The sequence below is a fragment of the Periplaneta americana genome, chromosome 15, assembly GCF_040183065.1.
Source record: "Periplaneta americana isolate PAMFEO1 chromosome 15, P.americana_PAMFEO1_priV1, whole genome shotgun sequence".
In the NCBI taxonomy this organism is placed as follows: Eukaryota; Metazoa; Arthropoda; class Insecta; order Blattodea; family Blattidae; genus Periplaneta; species Periplaneta americana.
The window spans coordinates 135,933,240-135,953,932 of NC_091131.1; the positions used below are offsets into that span (position 1 = coordinate 135,933,240).

The 20,693-nt window shown below is 34.3% G+C and overlaps 1 protein-coding gene across 1 annotated transcript in view; it reads left to right on the forward strand.

Annotated features, from left to right (window-relative positions):
- The window catches only part of LOC138715367 (uncharacterized), a 50,019-nt gene that overhangs the window by 21,500 nt on the left and 7,826 nt on the right, over window positions 1-20,693 (forward strand). Inside the window, exon 3 of the mRNA XM_069848212.1 lies at window positions 15,321-15,348. Coding sequence (XP_069704313.1) covers window positions 15,321-15,348 — 28 coding nt within the window. The remainder of the gene's footprint in view (window positions 1-15,320; window positions 15,349-20,693) is intronic.

The window sequence follows — 20,693 nt, forward strand, 5'->3', positions numbered from 1 at the left end:
ACTTCAAAACTTTCGTGACCTACCTTTTTCTGCTTTATATGGAAATATTATACATTGAAAACAGTGATACTCTTGGTCATGTTGTCACTGACCACACTTACAATATTTCAGTGTCTTAAAGCTAAGTGATAGGGGATACCTATATGGGCATGTTCACGATTCATGGAAACATAAGATACCTAACGCTTGGAAAACTGTAAGATTAAAAGAATGCCTGCCAAACAGAAACGGAATTATAAAATCGTTACGTATAATTCGTATACGCCTGGATAAAAGGTTTCGCTTTGTACGGCTCCAATCCAAAAGTGACATGAGCAAGTAACAGCTTGGCGTGATTCAGCGCGTCAACTTTCGGCAACAAAATCTCGCGACTTACACATTACATTATAGATGTAATTTATTGGCTTGCTTTATAATAAGTGATGAAACTATCGACAATCCTCTCCAATGTACATTTCATATATTTTTTAAAGACGCAGGCTGGATTTCGCCTCTATCGACACAATTGAACCCTGGGGACATGGTTATGAACGACTGTTATCTTAGAAGTCGACTTCGAATATTCAGGTCGCTAAAAATGTGATGTTAGGTACTAAAATAGGTTTTAAAGTTCAGGAAATATGCTTTTAAAATCGAAAAATAGGCTCTAACGTTCAGAAAATAGGCTCTAAAATTCGAAAAATAAGCTCTAACGTTAAACTATTTCTTAAACATTAAGTTACAAGTTTGATGATATATCAGTTACAAATATTGTTGAATTTATTTAAGTGCTTATGAGTCATTCTGAGTTTCGCAGCAATTCCTGTCCATGGCAAATATTACTACTATGTTTCATTAAATTTTAAAATAATTTTAGAATATTGATATCCCTGGTGTTACCTAATGTTTGTGGCAATCTTAATATATAAATTTGAATGTGGGTATGTATGTATATATGTATGTATGTGTGTATGTTCTCTATACAAATCTACACGCTTTGGCCGATATGTGCCAAAGTTTGCACATTTAACCTTCATAATCAGGAGAAGAACATAGGCTATATTAAAATTGTGCAAATGGAAGTTAAATTACTTAAAAATATAAAAAAATAAAAATAAATACTATCAAACATTCATGTGTAATACTAAAATGCAATCTTCTATAGTCAATTGTTTTTTATTATTGTCTGTTGTATTCAACATCGACTTTCACGAGGCCATGGAAATTATAACACAAAATTAAATAACATTGTTGACATACATCACGAAGGCTAAAACTAGATAATTCGTGCAATATGTATCTTTACGCAGTCCAGGACCGTATTATGAATTTCTCCATGCAGTTGTAGATAGTGAGCAGACTGTGTTTTATCCAACTGAATTCTAGAATTCTTTCAAACTACAAGGATTGCTGTCACATAATTTACTTAATACTGAATAACCAGAAGTATTATTGCGAAATATTGACCCACCAAAATTATGCACCAACAAGAATTGGTGTGAAGAACTCATGCGAAACGTAATAGAAGTGGCAATATTAACTGGAAAAACGAAAGGAGAAGATGTTTTTATCTCACATATTGCTATGATACCCTTTCGATTTTAAGCAACTGCAATCTCAGTGCGACTAGCATTTGTAATGGTCATATTAAAATGAAGCTGAAGGACAGTAGCTCTAAGTTGCAGACATTGACTTAAAACCTGCGTGTTTTTCACATCCTCGACTATATTTTATACAAAGGAGTGGGAAAAAAATTACACATATCGAAAAGCAATTCAATGATATTTCTGTCATGTTGCTAATGTAGTATGTGAATGTACGTAAGACGACTGAAAATAACTCTATATTAATTCTAAATATTTACGTCTCTCAAAATATTGTTGTTCACGTCCGAAAATATGTTACTGCGAAATTCTATCTGTATAATCACGTTGCAAATGTAGTATGTCATGCATTGTGGAAATAACAATCTCTTAATTTATAAAATACCGTTAAGCCTATAAGTCTCTCAGAATATTAGTCTTTATGTTAAAAAGAATGACTTATTGCAAGTTTATATTGTATTTGTATTCTGTGTATAAAACAAGAATTAATATAATATAGTCTGAATTTGTGAGATATAGTTTTCCAACTCATATTTTAAAAAAAGCTGGGTATGATATAAGTGGGTGTACAGCGGTCAAGGGGTAAAAAATCTTCCAATATAAATTAAATTAGCCTATATATATGTACATATTGATTCGATGCTGAAACTGATCAGAAAGAGGAAAAGGAATCATATTTTCGTTGGGTTTTACTTTGTTCATAGTTTGATTTTTCTATTATTTTATTTGTATTTCTGGCGGCGTGGAAGAGAAGGCCTAATGGCCTTAACTACACTAGAATAAATAAATAAAAACAAATAAATATATAAATTAAAAAAACCGTTGAATGTCGTGCACATGATGACACGTTTTCTTTTCGGTGCCTGATTTACAACTGTTTTAAATTGAGGCAGGCATTTCATCAATTCATGTAAGTGCCGTTAAGTGCCGTTAAGTAAAGATTCATCTCAGCTTAGTAAAGACAATTCGTTTTGGTTATCTGTAGTTAGGTTTCCGAGATTTCCGAAAATGTATAACCAGTTTGATTAAAAATAGAAGCAGAAAGGAAAACCCGTGCAACGCCGGGTCTTTCAGCTAGTCATATATAAAAGCCAATGTGGCTATGTATATATGTATGTATGTATGTATGTATGTATGTATGTATGTATGTATGTATGTATGTATGTATGTATGTATGTATGTATGTATGTATGTATGTATGTATGTATGTATGTATGCATGCATGCATGCATGTATGCATGTATGCATGTAATGTATGTATGTATGTATGTATGTATGTATGTATGTATGTATGTATGTATGTATGTATGTATGCATGTATGTATGTATATATGTATGTACTCGATACAAATCTACACGCTTTGACCGATATTTGCCAAAGTTTGCACATTTAACCTTCATAACCAGGAGAAGAACATAGGCTACATTAAAATTCTGCAAATGGAAGTTAAATTAATAAAAAAAATAAAAAATAAAATTATATACGATCAAACATTCATGCATAATATTAAAATACAATTTTCTGCAGTCAATTGTTCTTTATTATTGTCTGTTATATTGAACATCGACTTTCACGAGGCCATGGAAATTATAACACGGAATTAATAACATTATAACATTGTTGATACACATCATGGAGGCTAAAGTAGATAATTCATGCAATAAAATAATATCTTTACTCAGCCCAGGAACGTACTATGAATTTCTCAATGCAGTTATACATAGTGAGCAGACTGTGTTTTATCCAACTGAATTCTAGAATTCTTTGAAACCACACGGATTGCTACCAAATAATTTAATACTTAATATTGAATCACCAATAGTACTATTGTGAAATACTGACCCACCAAAATTATGCAATGAAACAAGAATTGGTGTGAAAAAAACTCATTCAGAACGTAGTAATAGAAGTTACAATATTAACTGGCAAAACGAAAGATGTTTCATCCACGTATTCTTATGATACCCACTAATATGTGTTTCGATTTTAAGTAACAACAATTTCAGTGCGACTAGCATTTGTAATGGTCATATTAAAATTAAGCTCAAGGAAAGTTTCTCATAGTTGCAGACATTAACTTAAAAACTCCGTGCTTTTCACATTCTCAACTATATTTTATACAAAGAAGTTGGAAAAAAAAAAAAAAAAGATTTTACACACATCAAAAATAAATCCAATGATACTTTTGTCATATTGCTAATGTAGTATGTGAATGTGCTTAAGTCGACTGAAAATAACACTGTCAGGTCAGATAGTAAAAATAAAAATAATATTATGTCTCTCAAAATATTGTTGTTCATGTCCGAAAAAGTGTTACTGCGAAATTCTAATGTATAGTATGTTATGCGTTGTGGAAATAACAGTCTCTTAATTTCTAAAAAAAAAACCGTTATACGTCTCTCAGAATATTAGTATATATGATAAAAAATGACTTATTGCGAGTTTATATTGTATCTGTATTCTGTGTATGAAATAAGAATTAATGTAGGCCTAATATGTTCTGAATTTGTGAGATATAGTTTCTTAAGTCATATTTAAAAAATAGGCATGCAGGAGTCAAGGGGTAAAAAAATCTTCCAATATAAATTAAATTATATATATTGATTCTTTGGTACGACCGAAAAGTCTAACAACCAGTTTATTTAAAAAAAATAAGCAAAAAAAAAAAACAACTCGGGCAACGCCGGGTGATTTCAGCTAGTATTTATATATTTGCAATTTGTTTTTGGTCTCTACCGTAGAATGTTCTGTCATCAGAGCATATTCCTCCCATACATATAGGTGGAAAGAAGAACAATTGCTTTATAGTTCTGCTTCAAGTGTTACATTATACTGTATAAAGGTGGATTAGGTTAATTGTATGTCCTTTGTGTTACTTAATATTTCGACAGTAATAATAATACTGAAATGTCAATTATTTTTTAGTAAATGTACGACTTGTTCTTTTGTTTATAAAACATAACCTCAACTTGATACAGACATTTTTAAAATTATAAAAAAAATCTATACATAATCAAATGTCCCCTGCGTTACTGTCCTTTGTGTTACCATAAAATAGGAACTGAAATGACTGGATAGCATCAATTATATTAATATTTAAATTAAATAATCTGCTAAGTATAAAAATGTATGCAATAAACCAGTTCACTTAAACTGAAGTGTTTCAAGTAATCTCAGGAATTTATAATTTTTAATTTTTTATCCTCTATCGCTGCGAACTCAAAGAATGACCCTTATAATAACACAATATTTAACTATGCAATATTTACCTGTCAGCACCTGTGGAGTAACGGTCAGCGCGTCTGGCCGCGAAACCAGGTCGCCCGGGTTCGAATCCCGGTCGGGGCAAGTTACCTGGTTGAAGTTTTCCCGGGGTTTTCCCTCAACCCAATATGAGCAAATGCTGGGTAACTTTCGGTGCTGGACTCCGGACTCATTTCACCGGCATTATCACCTTCATTTCATTCAGACGCTAAATAACCTAGATGTAGATAAAGCGTCGTAAAATAACCCAATAAAATAAAATAAATATTTACCTAAATGTACCAAATTCTTTAATTAAGTAAATGATAAAATATCACCATCACCACCACCACCATTACTACTGTTATTACTACTAGAGTTGGTTCTAGTTAATTCTCTGCTACAAATCAAATATTTTTTTCGATGGGACATCAGAAATCAATTGTCCAACAATTAAATATACTATCTAGCACACCCGATTAAAATACACGGCACCGAAATTCCGTTGAGTGAATCAGTAAAGAATCTAGGTATTTATATGGATAAAAGTTTAAATTGGAACATTCAAGTTGCAGAAACCTGCAAAAAGGTATTTTCATTAATCCACTCGTTTAGACGATTGAAGAATTTTGTACCCTTTTCCATGAAAAAAATGTTAGTGCAAACACTCGTGATGCCCCACTTCGATTACTGTGATATTCTGCTTACTGACCTAAGCGTTACTTCGGCGCAGAGACTACAACGTGTTCATAATATGTGCGTCCGTTTCGTCTGCAATATTCGCCGGGCTGATCACGTAACACCATCCCTCGAAATGTTGTCCTGGCTCCGTCTAGAAGATCGTAGGAAAATCCACTGTCTTTCCCTTCTCTTTCACATATTGCATTTCTCCACTCCTGTGTATCTTGCGTCTCGTTTTCAAAATTTATCCACCCATCATAACCTAGACATACGATCACAACACTCCTCAATATTATCCATTCCCTCCCACCGAACATCCTCATATTCATCTTCTTTCACTGTGGCTGTTCCTCGACTTTGGAATTCCCTACCGAGTAATGTCAGGGACTGTCAGACATCAAATCAATTTAAGAATAGGCTAATGAGATATTTTTCTAACAATTATTGTCAACAATAATAGCTGTTTCAGGTTTCTCAATGTTTAATGGTTATATATATCACAGATAAATGTCTAAATTATCTCATTATTATTATTATTATTATTATTATTATTATTATTATTATTATTATTATTATTACCATTATTATTATTATCATTATTATTATTATAACTATTTCTTACCAGTGTTTATTATTGTCACACTAACATTAGTTATCCAATTTTCATTATTTACTTTCATGTTGTTTTATGATCTAGATATTAATGTAATAACTATGTAAGCAAATGTATTTAATTAGAATTAGAGTCTGGCTGGGCGGAAGAGAAGGCCTACTGGCCTTAGCTCTGCCAGATTAAATAAATAAATTATTATTATTATTATTATTATTATTATGCTATGAATAGCTTCGTCTACAGAGTTCAAGATAAGTGAATCGCCAATGTCCAAACGAATTCTGTACACAGCCCCATGTAGTACTATGAACATAAGTTCCCCTTATTATGGATTATGATGGAATATTTATAAGAAGTCTTTAAAATGAGGATTTTAAAGGACGTTAACTGGATATTTTTTGCGACGATGGTTTGGCATGTCATGTTTGTTTTAAATATTACTTAATCTCTGGGCTAGTAGAAACTTTTTTTTCCTCCACGTTTCCCTGGTGTGTAGCGCCTTGCACATATATGGAATTAAGTGAGATTATTTTTGTCACTGGATACCTCGACACAGGAAAATAAATTATTAACAGCTTAAGTAAATAGTTACAGATTCTAAATAATCAGACCTAATTTTGAAAGCATTGTATTTATTAAACGTTTTGAATCTCAAATAAGATTTTAGTAACTCATTTCAAGTCTCCGGAAACAACTGTCGCTTCTTTAGACAATGTGCTGGCCAGTGACAACGTGGTTTAAAATTCAAAGGAGAAAATTTATATAATTTATCCCAGCAAAGAATGAAAAAATTAATACACCAACGGAAAGTAAACTTTCTTCCAGCTCGTCAGCAATCCTATACTTGTATAAATTAAAACAAACATAAATTTACGTTATTACTTACATCTTTTTTATGCACGATTGGTAGTATATTGTTGTCCAAATTCCGGAAATTCTTGCAGCCATTCATACATCAGAGAAACCTCTGGAGTCTTAGTTTTCGAAATTGTGCAATTCACCTAACTGAACTATTCACAAATTTAGACCACATTTCGAGAACTTAAGATAATAAACAATTCGTTCGAAACAGATGAATAGATAGAAGGCAGGAAGGATAGTTGAGTGCACTTTCGTTTTTTTTTTTTCGAGAACCAGGTGTGTGGCCCTTAGTGTTTGTGTATAGCAATATCTCAAATTTATAAAATAATAAAGCAACCCCCAACTACACCACCAAATATAATATGTACAGTCCTAACTAAAAACATTAATGGAAATTGAAAAATAAATTTTGGAATTTTCAATAACAATCTTCGAAAAAAAAAGGTAGGGGGCCAAAACATGCAAAGTAGACAAAATTAGGCTCCATCGTCAAAATTTTCATTTTAGTTTCTATAAAAGCCCAATTTTGGGCATGTTTTCAATTAAACTTGCTTTTTTTAGTTTTATGAACTTGTCATTTAAAGATTAAAATAGGTTTCATCTAAAATCAGAACTTTACTTATAAGACTTTAGTTTGAATAAGTTCATCGATTTCCAAGCTGATATCTTCGATATACCTGTTTGTTGGGCTAACTTCAACTGTTTCGTGGAAGATTAGTTTTAGCATGTAGTTTATCTCAGCAAGTTTTCGTACAAATAAGGCAAAGTTTCGACAATTTCGTCGTATTCCAAGCTGATTTCGTGGATACACTTACCTGTTAGGCTTTATTAACTATTTTGTGAGAGATTAGAGCTTATTGTAATCTGTAACCTACCTCATTTAGTTTTTGTACAGTTAAAAAGCGATCTACCCACCTTATTTATATTTAAAAGTGTGTCTGTTCCTCTCACATTTTTCACAAAATTCTGTATTCTTGAAACAGATGGTTGTTGAAGGTAAGGATGTTTCCGTAGATTTATTCCTAAGATACGTACCGGTATCATAAATGAAGATTCGTTCTTCTAAAGTGTATTGAATTTTCATTACTGAACTGGCCTGAACTGAAATTAAATCAACTTATACTAATGTAACCCTGACATTCTTTCAAGCTTGCTATCTGTTCTTATTACGCAACACAGAACCTTCACATGCTCCATCCATGAGAAATCAACACACTGTTTCCTCACCAGTCGCGTTCGATCTATGACAGTTTAGAAGACCGACAATTTTATCTGAACGAAATGTTTCCTTCCGAACGAGCTATAATTCGAAGTTATTTCAATGTAGATGGTTGAGACTGGTGAGACGGGTAGATTGGCGCGTAGCTACTTCAGTGAAGTCCAGTGAAAGATGAGAACAATGCGTTGTGATATTTCTTTAATTTTTACATTTAAGTGCGTACGCGAATGAGCACGAAAGCCACAAATTTACAAAGTGCATATCATTTGTAAGGATATGAATGCCATTGAACGTGTGGTTCTGTGACGTAAAAATTCATATTATGTACTTTCTCTTTTCTTTCGGAGTGTAGAAAACATCTTATTGAAGATAGATGCTGTCGCTTGTTCATAAAGTTCACATATTGTCTTTCTGATCAGCTCGCGATCAAAATCGTCGATATAAAGAAATAGTTTCCTCTTAAGCTTTTTTAATTGGTGTATGATAGTCTGTAATGTTAACAGAAATTAGTCATATTACTTTTCCCACTCTCGTTGTTTCAGCAATGTCGCCCGCTTGTTTTTTTTGCATAGTTTTTCCTACACATGTGGGAGACAATTTTTAAACTTTAGCTTGTTAATTGCTGTCGCTATCAGCACTTACGTTACTATTACCAGACAGCACTTTAATATTGCTTTTTAGCATAAGATTGTTCCCAAGACGCCAAATAGAAAACAATTTTTCAAGCATACAACCACAGTCTAATATATATAGCCACGAAGCTTAATACTTACTAAATATACAAACATAGACAGTTGAAATATGCATCCATAGATAGTTGCTCACCACCAGGATCGCTACTATCATCATAGACTCTTTCCCTAGCAGACCATAAAAGGTATTGTACTTTCGATATAATGTTCTTTTGAAAAAAATAACACCTTCCTTCCACTATGGAATATTAAAATGCATAAGGTTTATATATTATTTTCATAAAATATATATTATATTCTATCAACTCACCTTCCTGGATCTTTCGGAAGAAGCATAACTCTAGCCTATTTTTCTTACAATTTATACTACTACAAACGTCTCCTTGTCCCATATTATTATTCAAATTATTGTATTTTAGCCATTTATATTTATTACAACCGATAACGAACATTTCACACTTTACATAGCTTTTCACAAAAATGCGAAATACGACACAGTCAATGCTTTTTCGATCTAGACCAGGCCGTAAAGTTTGTTCGGGTTTTCTATTTCAGTATATGGAGCTCAGTGAAATATTATATTATAACTTTATTGCTTATCATTGCTAAGCTTTATTTAGTGTACTGTGTCCATAAGTTCCGTTTACTTCTTGTTGCATAATATGTTGCAGAAATAATTACAAAACTGTGTTATTTTAATGTGAAGAGAATTTTACATATTAACATAATCTGTTCGCGTCAACATTTTAAGTTTAGAGTGGAAGCTATTTTGAGGTTTAATAAAAAATATATATATATTGTGATTTCAATTTAGCACATCTACCTTCCTTAATTTTAGACAAAATATTTACCATACCACTCGTATGAAATTAATGTACGTACAATTGTGTTACTTAGTCTCTTAAGTAGTAAATAAATACAATAATTCAGTACTCAATTGTAGTATTAAAATACAGACAAATTGAATGTCATGACATGACATTATGCTTGATTATAATGTATGATTGCGAATTTAGGAATGTAAGTTAAATGTAGTAAACATAACCAATAATTTTCCTATGAATGGCAAGGCATTGGAGAACATTAAATTTAGACAGAAAGGGACAACTGGCACAGTAAACATAACCTATAATTTCAACATATCTAAATATCCGTGCGGTGCAATTGAAAATTATTCAATCGTGCATAAATGAATGTACAAGAATTTCGCAATATTTAATCGAAATAAAGGCAGGTATTACACATACGAACAACGTAATTTTCACACCATAAATAATATTACATCTTTTTTTATATTGGGTTATTTTACGACGCTGTATCAACATCTAGGTTATTTAGCGTCTGAATGAAATGAAGGTGATAATGCCGGTGAAATGAGTCCGGGGTCCAGCACCGAAAGTTACCCAGCATTTGCTCGTATTGGGTTGAGGGAAAACCCCGGAAAAAACCTCAACCAGGTAACTTGCCCCGACCGGGATTCGAACCGGGGCCACCTGGTTTCGCAGCCAGACGCGCTGACCGTTACTCCACAGGTGTGGACAATATTACATCTTAACTCGCAAGTGAATTATATCTGAAGTGTCTCATAATCATTGTTTTACATTTTAGAGAAACATATGTTACTGTTTATGCATTCCAAGTAATTTATATGGTTGAAACGCTGCCCTTCGTGATCGGTTTAAGCGAGTTACATGGTCTGCCTTACGGCCTGTATTAAATCACGATGGCTGTGGCACAGTCGATTGTTCCTAGTACTCACAGCGTTCTAAGCGGCTAGCAACTATCGCGAGATTTGCAAAAAATCATCCTCAGCTTCGTGACTGTATATAGTAGACTGTGATACAACTTCTTGTTTCAACAGGAGGGATACTATAAATAGCAAAAGAACTAGCTAAATGTAAAAAAGACTTTGTGGGAGTACAGGTGATTAGGTTAGATGGGAACGGCATAACACAAATAGGAGATTCCTTGTTGTATTATGGGGAAGAAAACGATAATCACCAATTAGGAACAGGATTATTTATCCATAAAAGAATAAAATCAGTAGTAAAAAGCTCGAATTTATCAGTGATAGGTTATCGTATTCAGTACTTAAAGGTAGATGGGGCGATATCATAGTTATAAATGCTCACGCCCTTACAGAAGAGAAAGACAACCATATAAAGGATAGCTTCTATGAGGAATTGGAACACACTTTTGATCAGTTACCTAGATATCACATGAATATTTTATTAGGGGATTTCAATGATAAAGTAGGATGGTAGGATATTTTTAAACCGACTATTGGAAAAGTGAGCCCATACGTAACTAGTAATGATAATGGAGTTAGGTTAGTCAACTTTTCTACATAAAAAAATTTAATTGTCAAAAGTACAACATTCCCCCATAATGATATACATAAATATACTTGGGACTTCTCCAGATGGATTGACACATAACCAGACAAATCACATCTTGATAGATACAAGAAGACATACTAGTAGAGTAGACATTCGAATCTTCAGGGGGGCAGACTGTAATTCTGACCATTATTTGGTAATTGGATAACAAAGAGAAAGACTATCAGTAGCCAAGCGAATAAAGCAACAAGTTAATATTAGAAGATTCAATATTCAGAAATTAAAGGACGAGAAACTAAGCATCATTATTAGGACGAAATTTCAAATAGATTTGCCGTATTAGCAAGTTCCGACGAAGTTAAGGAAGAGTTAGATGTAAATAGCGTGTGGCAAAATATCCGAGATAATATCAAAATTGCAGCTGAACAGAGCGTAGGTTATTATGAAAGTAAGAAAAAGAAACCGTGGTTTGATGAAGATTGTTGCATGGTAGTAGAAATAAGGAAACAGGCAAAATATAAATTCTTACAAGATCCAGTTGAAGCGAAGAGAGATAATTATTTCAATAAAAGACTGCAAGCGAATCGTATACTTAGGAATAAAAAGAGAGACTTCTTGAAGGAGAAACTGAATGAGGTAGAAACAAACAGTAAAAATAAAAACAATAGAGATGTATATAACGGCATAAAAGAATTTAAGGATGGATATCAGGCAAGGGTAAACTTGATCAAGGATGAGAATGGTGACTTGCTTGCAGACTCTCCTTCAGTTCTGAACAGATGGAAAAATATTTTAGGTAAGTACTAAATATACATAGGCCAAATAGAAGTGATCGGGACGAAATTGAAATACAAACTGCTGAGGCATTTATGCCCGAACCCGCACTTTCTGACGTCGAAATTTCGATAGAAAATCTGAAAAATTATAAGTTTCCAGGTATCGATCAAATTCCAGCAGAATTAATACAAGAGGATGGAAGCGCATTATCTAATAGCTTGTACTTGCTATTTGAGAGAAGGAAATTGTACCAGAACAATGGAAGGAGTCCATAATCGTACCTATCTTTAAGAAGGGGGACAAGACTAACTGTAGTAACTTTCGAGGAATATCACTTTTGCTGACGTCGTACAAAATTTTATCCAACATTCTTTTGAGAAGATTAGCTCCATATGTAGAAGAAATTATTGGGGATTATCAGTGTAGTTTTAGACATAATAGATCAACTATTGCTCAGATATTTTTTATTCAACAAATAATGGAGAAAAAATGGGAGTATAAAAGTACAGTAGAACAGTTATTCATAGATTTAAAAAAGACATATGACTCGGTTAAGAGAGAAGTTTTATATGATATTCCTATTGAATTTGGTATTCCCAAGAAACTACTTCAATTAATTAAAATGTGTCTCAGTGAAACGTACAGCAGAGTTCGTATAAGTCAGTTTCTGTCAGATGCGTTTCCAATTCTCTGTGGGCTAAAGCAAGGAGATATACTATCACCTTTACTTTTTAACTTTTCTGTAGGATATGCCATTACATCAGCTGATTGTCTATGCGGATGACGTGAATATGTTAAGAGAGAGTCCACAAACGATTAGGGAAAATACGGGAATTTTACTTGAAGGAAGTAAAGAGATAGGTTTCGAAGTAAATCCCGAGAAGGCAAAGTATATGTTTGTCTCGTGACCAGAATATTGTACGAAATGGAAATATAAAAATTGGAAATTTATCCTTTGAAGAGGTGGGAAAATTCAAATACCTGGGAGCAGCATTAGCAAATATAAATTATACTCGTGAGGAAGTTAAACACAGAATAAATATGGGAAATACCTGTTATTATTCGGTTGAGAAGCTTTTATTATCCAGTCTGCTGTCAAAAATCTGAAAGTTATAATTTATAAAATTGTTATATTATCGGTTGTTCTATATGGTTGTGAAATTTGGACACTCACTTTGAGGAAAGAACATAGGTTTAAGGTGTTTGAGAAAAAGGTGCTTAGGAAAATATTTGGGGTTAGAAGGGATGAAGGTACAGGAGAATGGAGAAAGTTACACAACACAGAAGTGCAAGCATTGTATTCTCCAGCCGACAATAATTTATTATTAGGAACATTGAATCCAGACATTTGAAATGGGCAGGTCATGTAGCACGTATGGGCGAATCCAGAAATGAATATAGAGTGTTAGTTGGGAGGCCGGATGGAAATAGATCTTCGGGGAGGCTGAGACGTAGATGGGAAGATAATATTATAATGCATTTGAGGAAGGTGGGATATGATGGTAGAGACAGGATTAATCTTTCTCAAGATAGGGACCAATGGCGGGGTTATATGAAAGCGGCAATGAGACTCCGGATTCCTTAAAAGCCAGTCAGTAAGTGAGTAAGTAAGTAAGTAATTAACTTCTTGCTTCAGTATATTCAAGCTGCTTTATTAGACTAATCCAGGCCTGGGCACTAATAACGCAATCGAGTCACTTCAGATATCCGCTTAACTCCCCACTCCGCCTTCCCCGGCTGAGACGAGTAGACAGGAAGATAAGCATTGGTTAGTGACGGATTGTATAAGGCAGGCATCATAGCTTTTACGAACTTTCGGTTGTCTCTGGTCGCTTGAAATCCATGATTGTTGCACAATGCCTTCTGTGCGTTTGTTTATAATGCAGTGTAAGCGAATAGGACATGGACGGGGGTTTCAGAGTTCCAATCCACTTTCCTGTTGTGCCCAGGGCTGGACTACTAATCTTGTTTACTTGAGACTCGTTCCAGTATACGTGCCTCCATTCCCTAAGGCTGCTCCCGCATTGGAATCGACTACTAGCGACTTGTTCATACGACTTCAGTTTTCACATTGAAAGCGACTACGCGCTACTTGGTCTCCGACTTCAATTCTCACATTGGAAGCGACTAGGCGCGATTTGGTCGTATGACTTCAGTTCTCACATTGGAAGCGACTTCATCAAACGTGATTTGTGACTACTATCATTTTTCTGTGTGCGCTATTATCCTAGGTTCTTGGATTTTGTAAAATACTTGTGTTTCTTTTAACAATTTTTACAAAAATGAACTGTCAACTATACTTCTAGAAAACAATATTTGATGCGACAAAGAAGAAGGCTCCGAAGGAGGAATGAGTGGATCAACCAAATATGTATTTTAAAAAATCTTTCAGTTTCATAACTTGTTAAATTACTTGAAGCATGATCCCATCCGGTTCTTCATTTACTTTCACACCAACAAAAACATGTTATATTATGGACAATATTAAATTAAAGTTGGCGAACATAACCATTTTCACCAAACGATATCACTATAGCCTAAAAGCGTTTGGCTGTGACGTTGAGGTAGTTAATACGAACATATCATGAATACATTGTTGTTATTTAGTCAACTGTCCGAAGACAGATTGGAATTTCATTAGTGACAACAATAAGGCATCAGTTATAAGGCAACCAAGTCAGGAGATAAGGAGGTAGGCTGGCATACATAGCTGACCAATAACGAATTTCACTAATATAAAATACATATAATTAACCAAAAACATCTTTACTAAACTTCCATTGAACAAATTAACTGAAAACTTTTATAAGAACGCGGACACTAAACTTTGTTATTCTTCCACCTTTATTGGCAAAATACACAATTTACTATCAAGATACTTAATATAGTTTATTGACATACAGTACAAGTCTTATTAATTTCTCTGTCTCCATTTTTCGGACATGTTATGAGCTTATGGCAGCAAAAGATAGACGATATGGAGATCAGATCGTACGACATTGTAAAGAAATCCCAATTTAGAACTGCGTTAATACTCCCATGGCTGATTTGCCTGTATTGTGAGGACTCCCATAAGTCGGGATAGCTGGCGTTGTAGTGCGATTCTTCAAGATCTCTAGTCGTTCGTAGTCGCTTTCAATGTGCGAGCAGTCCACACTGACGCATACTACTCCAACAGATCCAAATAGCTTTTATCAAAGTGTATGCAACTGTTCCTCGAATGAATTTATAAATATTAAAAAATCGTTTCACTATTGAAAAATGCCACTTCAAAGACTTATCTAAAACAATATTGTTTCATTTTATTACAGATTGCAAACTCTGGAGGAGATAGATCTGGTAAGTAGGAAAATTTACGAAGTATTATTAACTTTAAAGGACAAGTATGTTAGCTCAGTGATACATTCACCTCTTTCATTGTAAATATTTAATATTTTAGAAATTATCGTATGTCGCATAAAGAATCTATGTAAGAGAAGGAGATGTAATTTCAATTTTACACTCTTGTTATTGTGAGGTGAGTAATTATTATTTAATAATGAAACAACGAATAAAAATTAAATTGCATATTTAAAACGCAATATTTATTAAAATAAACCAAGCATGAGCCATTGTACATATTTTAATATAACCTACTGAATTATAAAATTCTCTAAAACTACATTTGATTCCAAAAAGAAGATAAATATTAGAAAGAATTTGCATATTATTCGGAAATAAAAAAACCCACTGTATACAATTTGATGTACTTTAATAGTTGTACTGATTGTTTTCTCTGTGAAAACATTATTAAAAATCGCTTACGGCATCAAAAAAGATCTAACTTAAATCCTAGATGCTATTAGTAATATTTATATCCACTAAAACACTGATCACAGGCGATGAACATTGTCGTCGTATATATTCACACTTAAGAACTTCAATTCACTAAATTCAGTTCTTGTACTTTAGAAACTTTTATTAGCAATAAAGAGCAATGATTCGTATTTCGTTGTTCTAAAGTCTTACAACATATGTTTATATTTTAATAATGTGTAGTAATATTCTACAAAACGTAAGTTAAAAACAAGTTAGTTCAATTTTAGCCTAAACAAAAAGAATATTTCTGCAAATTTTTAGTTATATACCTATATCCACATCATAACTTCTACTACAAAATTAGATTTGGCATAATATACAAGCATATGATGTTTAGTTTCTTTATAAATAATGACATCATATTTATTACGTAAGAGTTTATGCCAGGTGCAGTGTAATCAACAGATGTTGCTCTAATAAGTTTGTAAGTTACTTTATTCTTCGAAGGGGATCACTATAACCCAGCACTGGGATCTTCTAGATCTATTTCACTTACCCTCAAGCTAGGTGAATTCTCATCCCACACCTGCTGACTATATTAAGGTCCGTTGAGTAATAGATTATGAGTCAGGCAAACCCACTCACACTTAGATCAGACCACTTCATACCTCGCCTGCCGACGTTCGGAGAATGCTATGAAATGATATTAAGAATGGAGATCTGACGGAATAATATTGATACCTAACGTGGAAAAAGGGACAGAATAATATGATACCTAACATGGAGAAATGGCACAACGCCGAGAAAACCCCCAGCTATCATAATGTACACAAGTTACTTAGAATTTTTCAAAGAAAAATCTCAGACCTCTCCGAAACTCGAATCCTGCATGACAGGCTGATGGTCTACATCAGATATATGGAACATTTCCTCAATATGTGCTGTCCTCGAGCTTTGGTTTACCCCCACCCACTATTTAGTTAGCTGACGTACCTGCGCTACACTCTCAACAATATATCGATCGAAACATTTATCTTTGCGTCAGTGGAGGAATCCTGTCTCACGGTAAACCAGAGAAATACAGCATGAGTCAGGAGGGAAGGTACACGATGTGAGGGGTGATAATATTGGTGATTCTGAAAAAAAAGGTTTATATGAACATATGCCCTATTCTTAAAGTATCTGACATACATCTGTTCGAAAGTCACGAGCGTCAATCTCATGTGCTTCATCAGCAATCTAATGCGAATGCAACCAAAATGACATTAGGTTGTAGTAGAATCAATGAAACTTATCCTGGGTGTTGGCTTGTTCGCGGTGGTCATTTCTTGACCACCGAGATCACCTGACCTTACTCATTTGGATTACTGTCTCTGAAGTTGCCTTTAAGAACAAAGTCTACAAGCGCAAAGTGAAAACAAGGGAGAAACATCTCGCTCGCATTTTACATGCTTGTGTTCAAGTAAAGGAATGTCCGAATTAGCTCACATCAGTAACACAGCACCTATCTACAAGAGCTGCAAAGTGCATTGAAGTTAACGACGGTCTTTTTGAACACGTTCTGTAAAAAAGTAGACAAGTAAACAGAATATAAGGCACAATGTTTTAATTTACCATCATCTGCACTTTTCCTGTTCCACATAGTTTCCATTAGTTTTCTCCGAAACCGTTACGAATAGGTCATATGTTCATATAAACTTTTTTGTTCAGAATCATCAATATTATCACCCCTCAAACCATGTACCTTTCCTCCTGACTACCCGGTATGTTATCATGAACGAAAGCAACACAACAGGGAACGACATTTTCGAAGCTGTCCTTCAACTTGTGATCAAATATAAATTACCATATGGGAAACTGATTATGTCACTAGAATCCCGTCACATATTCGTATACCGACACAGTGGTTCAAAACGCAAATTTAGCGGGACGAACTAATGACTTTTCAACTAACAGATTTTTATGTAGGCCTAACTTTACACAGTATTTACAAGTAGTATATTTGTTTTATTTACAAACTCTGATTACATTTATATGAGGGAAACCACCATTTATAGGGGTACATTTAGACAAAATTAACAACTTTTGTATCTAACATGTTTTAATTTGGAAATTGAGATTTCGATATAATCATTTTCTTTTCTTAATGTTTCCGCAGATCGTTTCACAAATTTTAATCTTACTGGGCGGCAATATCTCGCATTCTAGTCTTCCAAAAATGCTTGCTTATAAAGGAAGTGACTGGAACTATCGTGAAACCTCCATTATGAATCATTTGAAATGAGCAGTTTTTCTTTATTGCACTAGATAATATTTATTTTATAAAATACAAATAAACCTACTTTGAATTCCTATATCCAACAATTTTTGTAATCCTATCTCTGCCATTTTTCCTTTAATAGTAGGCATAATTGATTCTTCTTTGGAGTGACATTTTTTCACTTCTAACATTTTGTTATAACCATGGCATATGTCAAAATTTCTACTTCTATCTCCTTTCCTCAAACAAACTTATCGGTGTTTGGTTAGGTTGAGACTCTTCTTTGCTGCGGCTGCCAGTTCCGATTACACCGGACAGGTAATTCGAGGTGGCAAATGTGTCGTTAATTTGTAAAGATGTTATTATTTTTGGGCGCCAGCTTCCCTCGAATTAACTGCGGTAGAGTAGAGTTCCCAGGGAAGCTGGAGTCATTCGGGACATGAAGTTTGGGAGAACGGAATTTGAAGTATGAAATAATGTACCGGACACACGTTTTTCAGTTTGTAGTAATTGAACTTCAATCAGGATGTTTATTAATCACTTGTAGATTAGTTCTTGTCGAACGCGTATCCAAGGCTTGTAAGTTACTTTCAAAGTATTGATAGTAATCGACGAATTACGGTATTGATGATAATCGACGAATTAAAGTATTGATAATAATCGACGAATTAAAGTATTGATAATGATTGACGAATTGAAGTATTGATAATAATCGACGAATTAAAGTATTGACAATAATCGACAAATAGTTGTGCAATTCACAAACAATCATGAGCGCTGTCTCGATGGCGGGGGCTGCTATTAAACCAACTAGTTTCACACGATATGAGTAACGTTGCTTCAGCTATCCCTGAAATTATTCTAATTCCCACAATTGATATGGTTTCGTACACTGACAAATTCTTCTAAGTACAAAAATGCACAAGTGTCTGGCTGACTCGTAATTCCTAATTTAACACCATCTTCACCGCGTAAAACTATCACCAGAATATCTCTTCGCCGCACCGACTATCTCGCCAGAATGTGTCTTCTCCTCGCCGAATACCTCACTAGAGCCTGTCTTCGCATCGCCGACTATCTAACCAGAGTGTATCTTCCCCTCGCCGACTATTCCACTAGCTTGTTTCTACCAGAATCTCACTACAACTTACTATCCAAAATCAACTCCTCTACGTTTAAATCACGTGACCTGATCATGAAACCTGATTGGCTAAGATGAGCCCTACGTCATCACAGAGGCGCTATTTGACTAACATACGTTGACAAATTCCCAATATCTGCTAATGACTTATTAATTGTTTCGAGAATCGCAAAATTCCCCCATACACTACAATACCTCGTCGCTTCAAACTTTCCATCGCGTCTATAAGTTCACTGTCTACTCACTGCAAATTCTACGCCTCGCTGCTCAGGCGACAGGAAACCTACTTGTACAATAGAACTTAACACAGTCTCCCCGTTGTCCTATTGTTCTTATCCTGCCTAGCGCGGCTACTCTGCTGAAACCTCCCGTGTTCTCTCTCTACCACTTTACAAGGCTAATCTGAATACCATATAAATGAAAAATCTTTCTTTCTTTCTTTCTTTCTTTCTTTCTTTCTTTCTTTCTTTCTTTCTTTCTTTCTTTCTTTCTTTCTCTCAGTTTAACCTCTCCCTTCTAGGTGCATTTACACGACCCACGTCACCCGGGCCTTACAGGGCCGCGACCTGTCGGGAGAGGAATTACTCTATGGATCACATACATACTTTTTTGAACACACAAAGACATGGAGGGCCTCCCCGGATGAGGGATCAGCTCAATGCCAGGGCCACCTCCGATACAACACAAACATTTAAGACAGTACACATCATTCACTCACACATATGAAAGGATTAAGGGAAGGATCGCCGTCCATGGCCGGAGTTTCAAGAGGTACAATCCCGGCATTTGCCTGGATATAACTGAGGAAACCATGAAAAACCTCAGGATTGTCGGCCTCTGGGATCTAACCCCGGACCTCCCGAATGTGAGGCCAGCCCTCTGCTACTCCGCTAGCCCGCTCGGTAAATGAAAAATCAATATTGTAAAAATATTATTCGCGACCTGTAGACATGCGATTCCTACAATTATATATATATATATATATATATATATATATATATATATATATATATATATATAAGAAACAATATTTAACCAAATAAACAAATAAAATCTAAACCTAGCGTCTCAACGTGGAGTTCCTATAATTGCTTTTTCTCAATAACAGAGGAAACATTTCATTTTTCCTTGCTTAGCAATACTTTTCTGTGTTGCAATAGCTAGTTCTTTTGAAATACGCTAAGTAACTCAGTCTATGGATTGTCTTTGTTTCGATTTTGTTTCGATTCCTGCAATGGGCAGCCACGACTATTCCCAAAGGTAAGTTTTCTCTGAATTTTCATTACTATCGCAATGAGAAGATAATTTAATTAGTAGCTAACTAAGCCGTGTTCATTTCGTTAAAAACACTCATATTTATATCCTCTTCATCTCCAACGATAAAGTATCTTATGGGAAAAATGGAATATTATAGTTACTGTTGCATCTTTTGGGTACTCAGGGAGCTTATTTAGGTAATACGTAATTAACAAACTGTCACCTTGC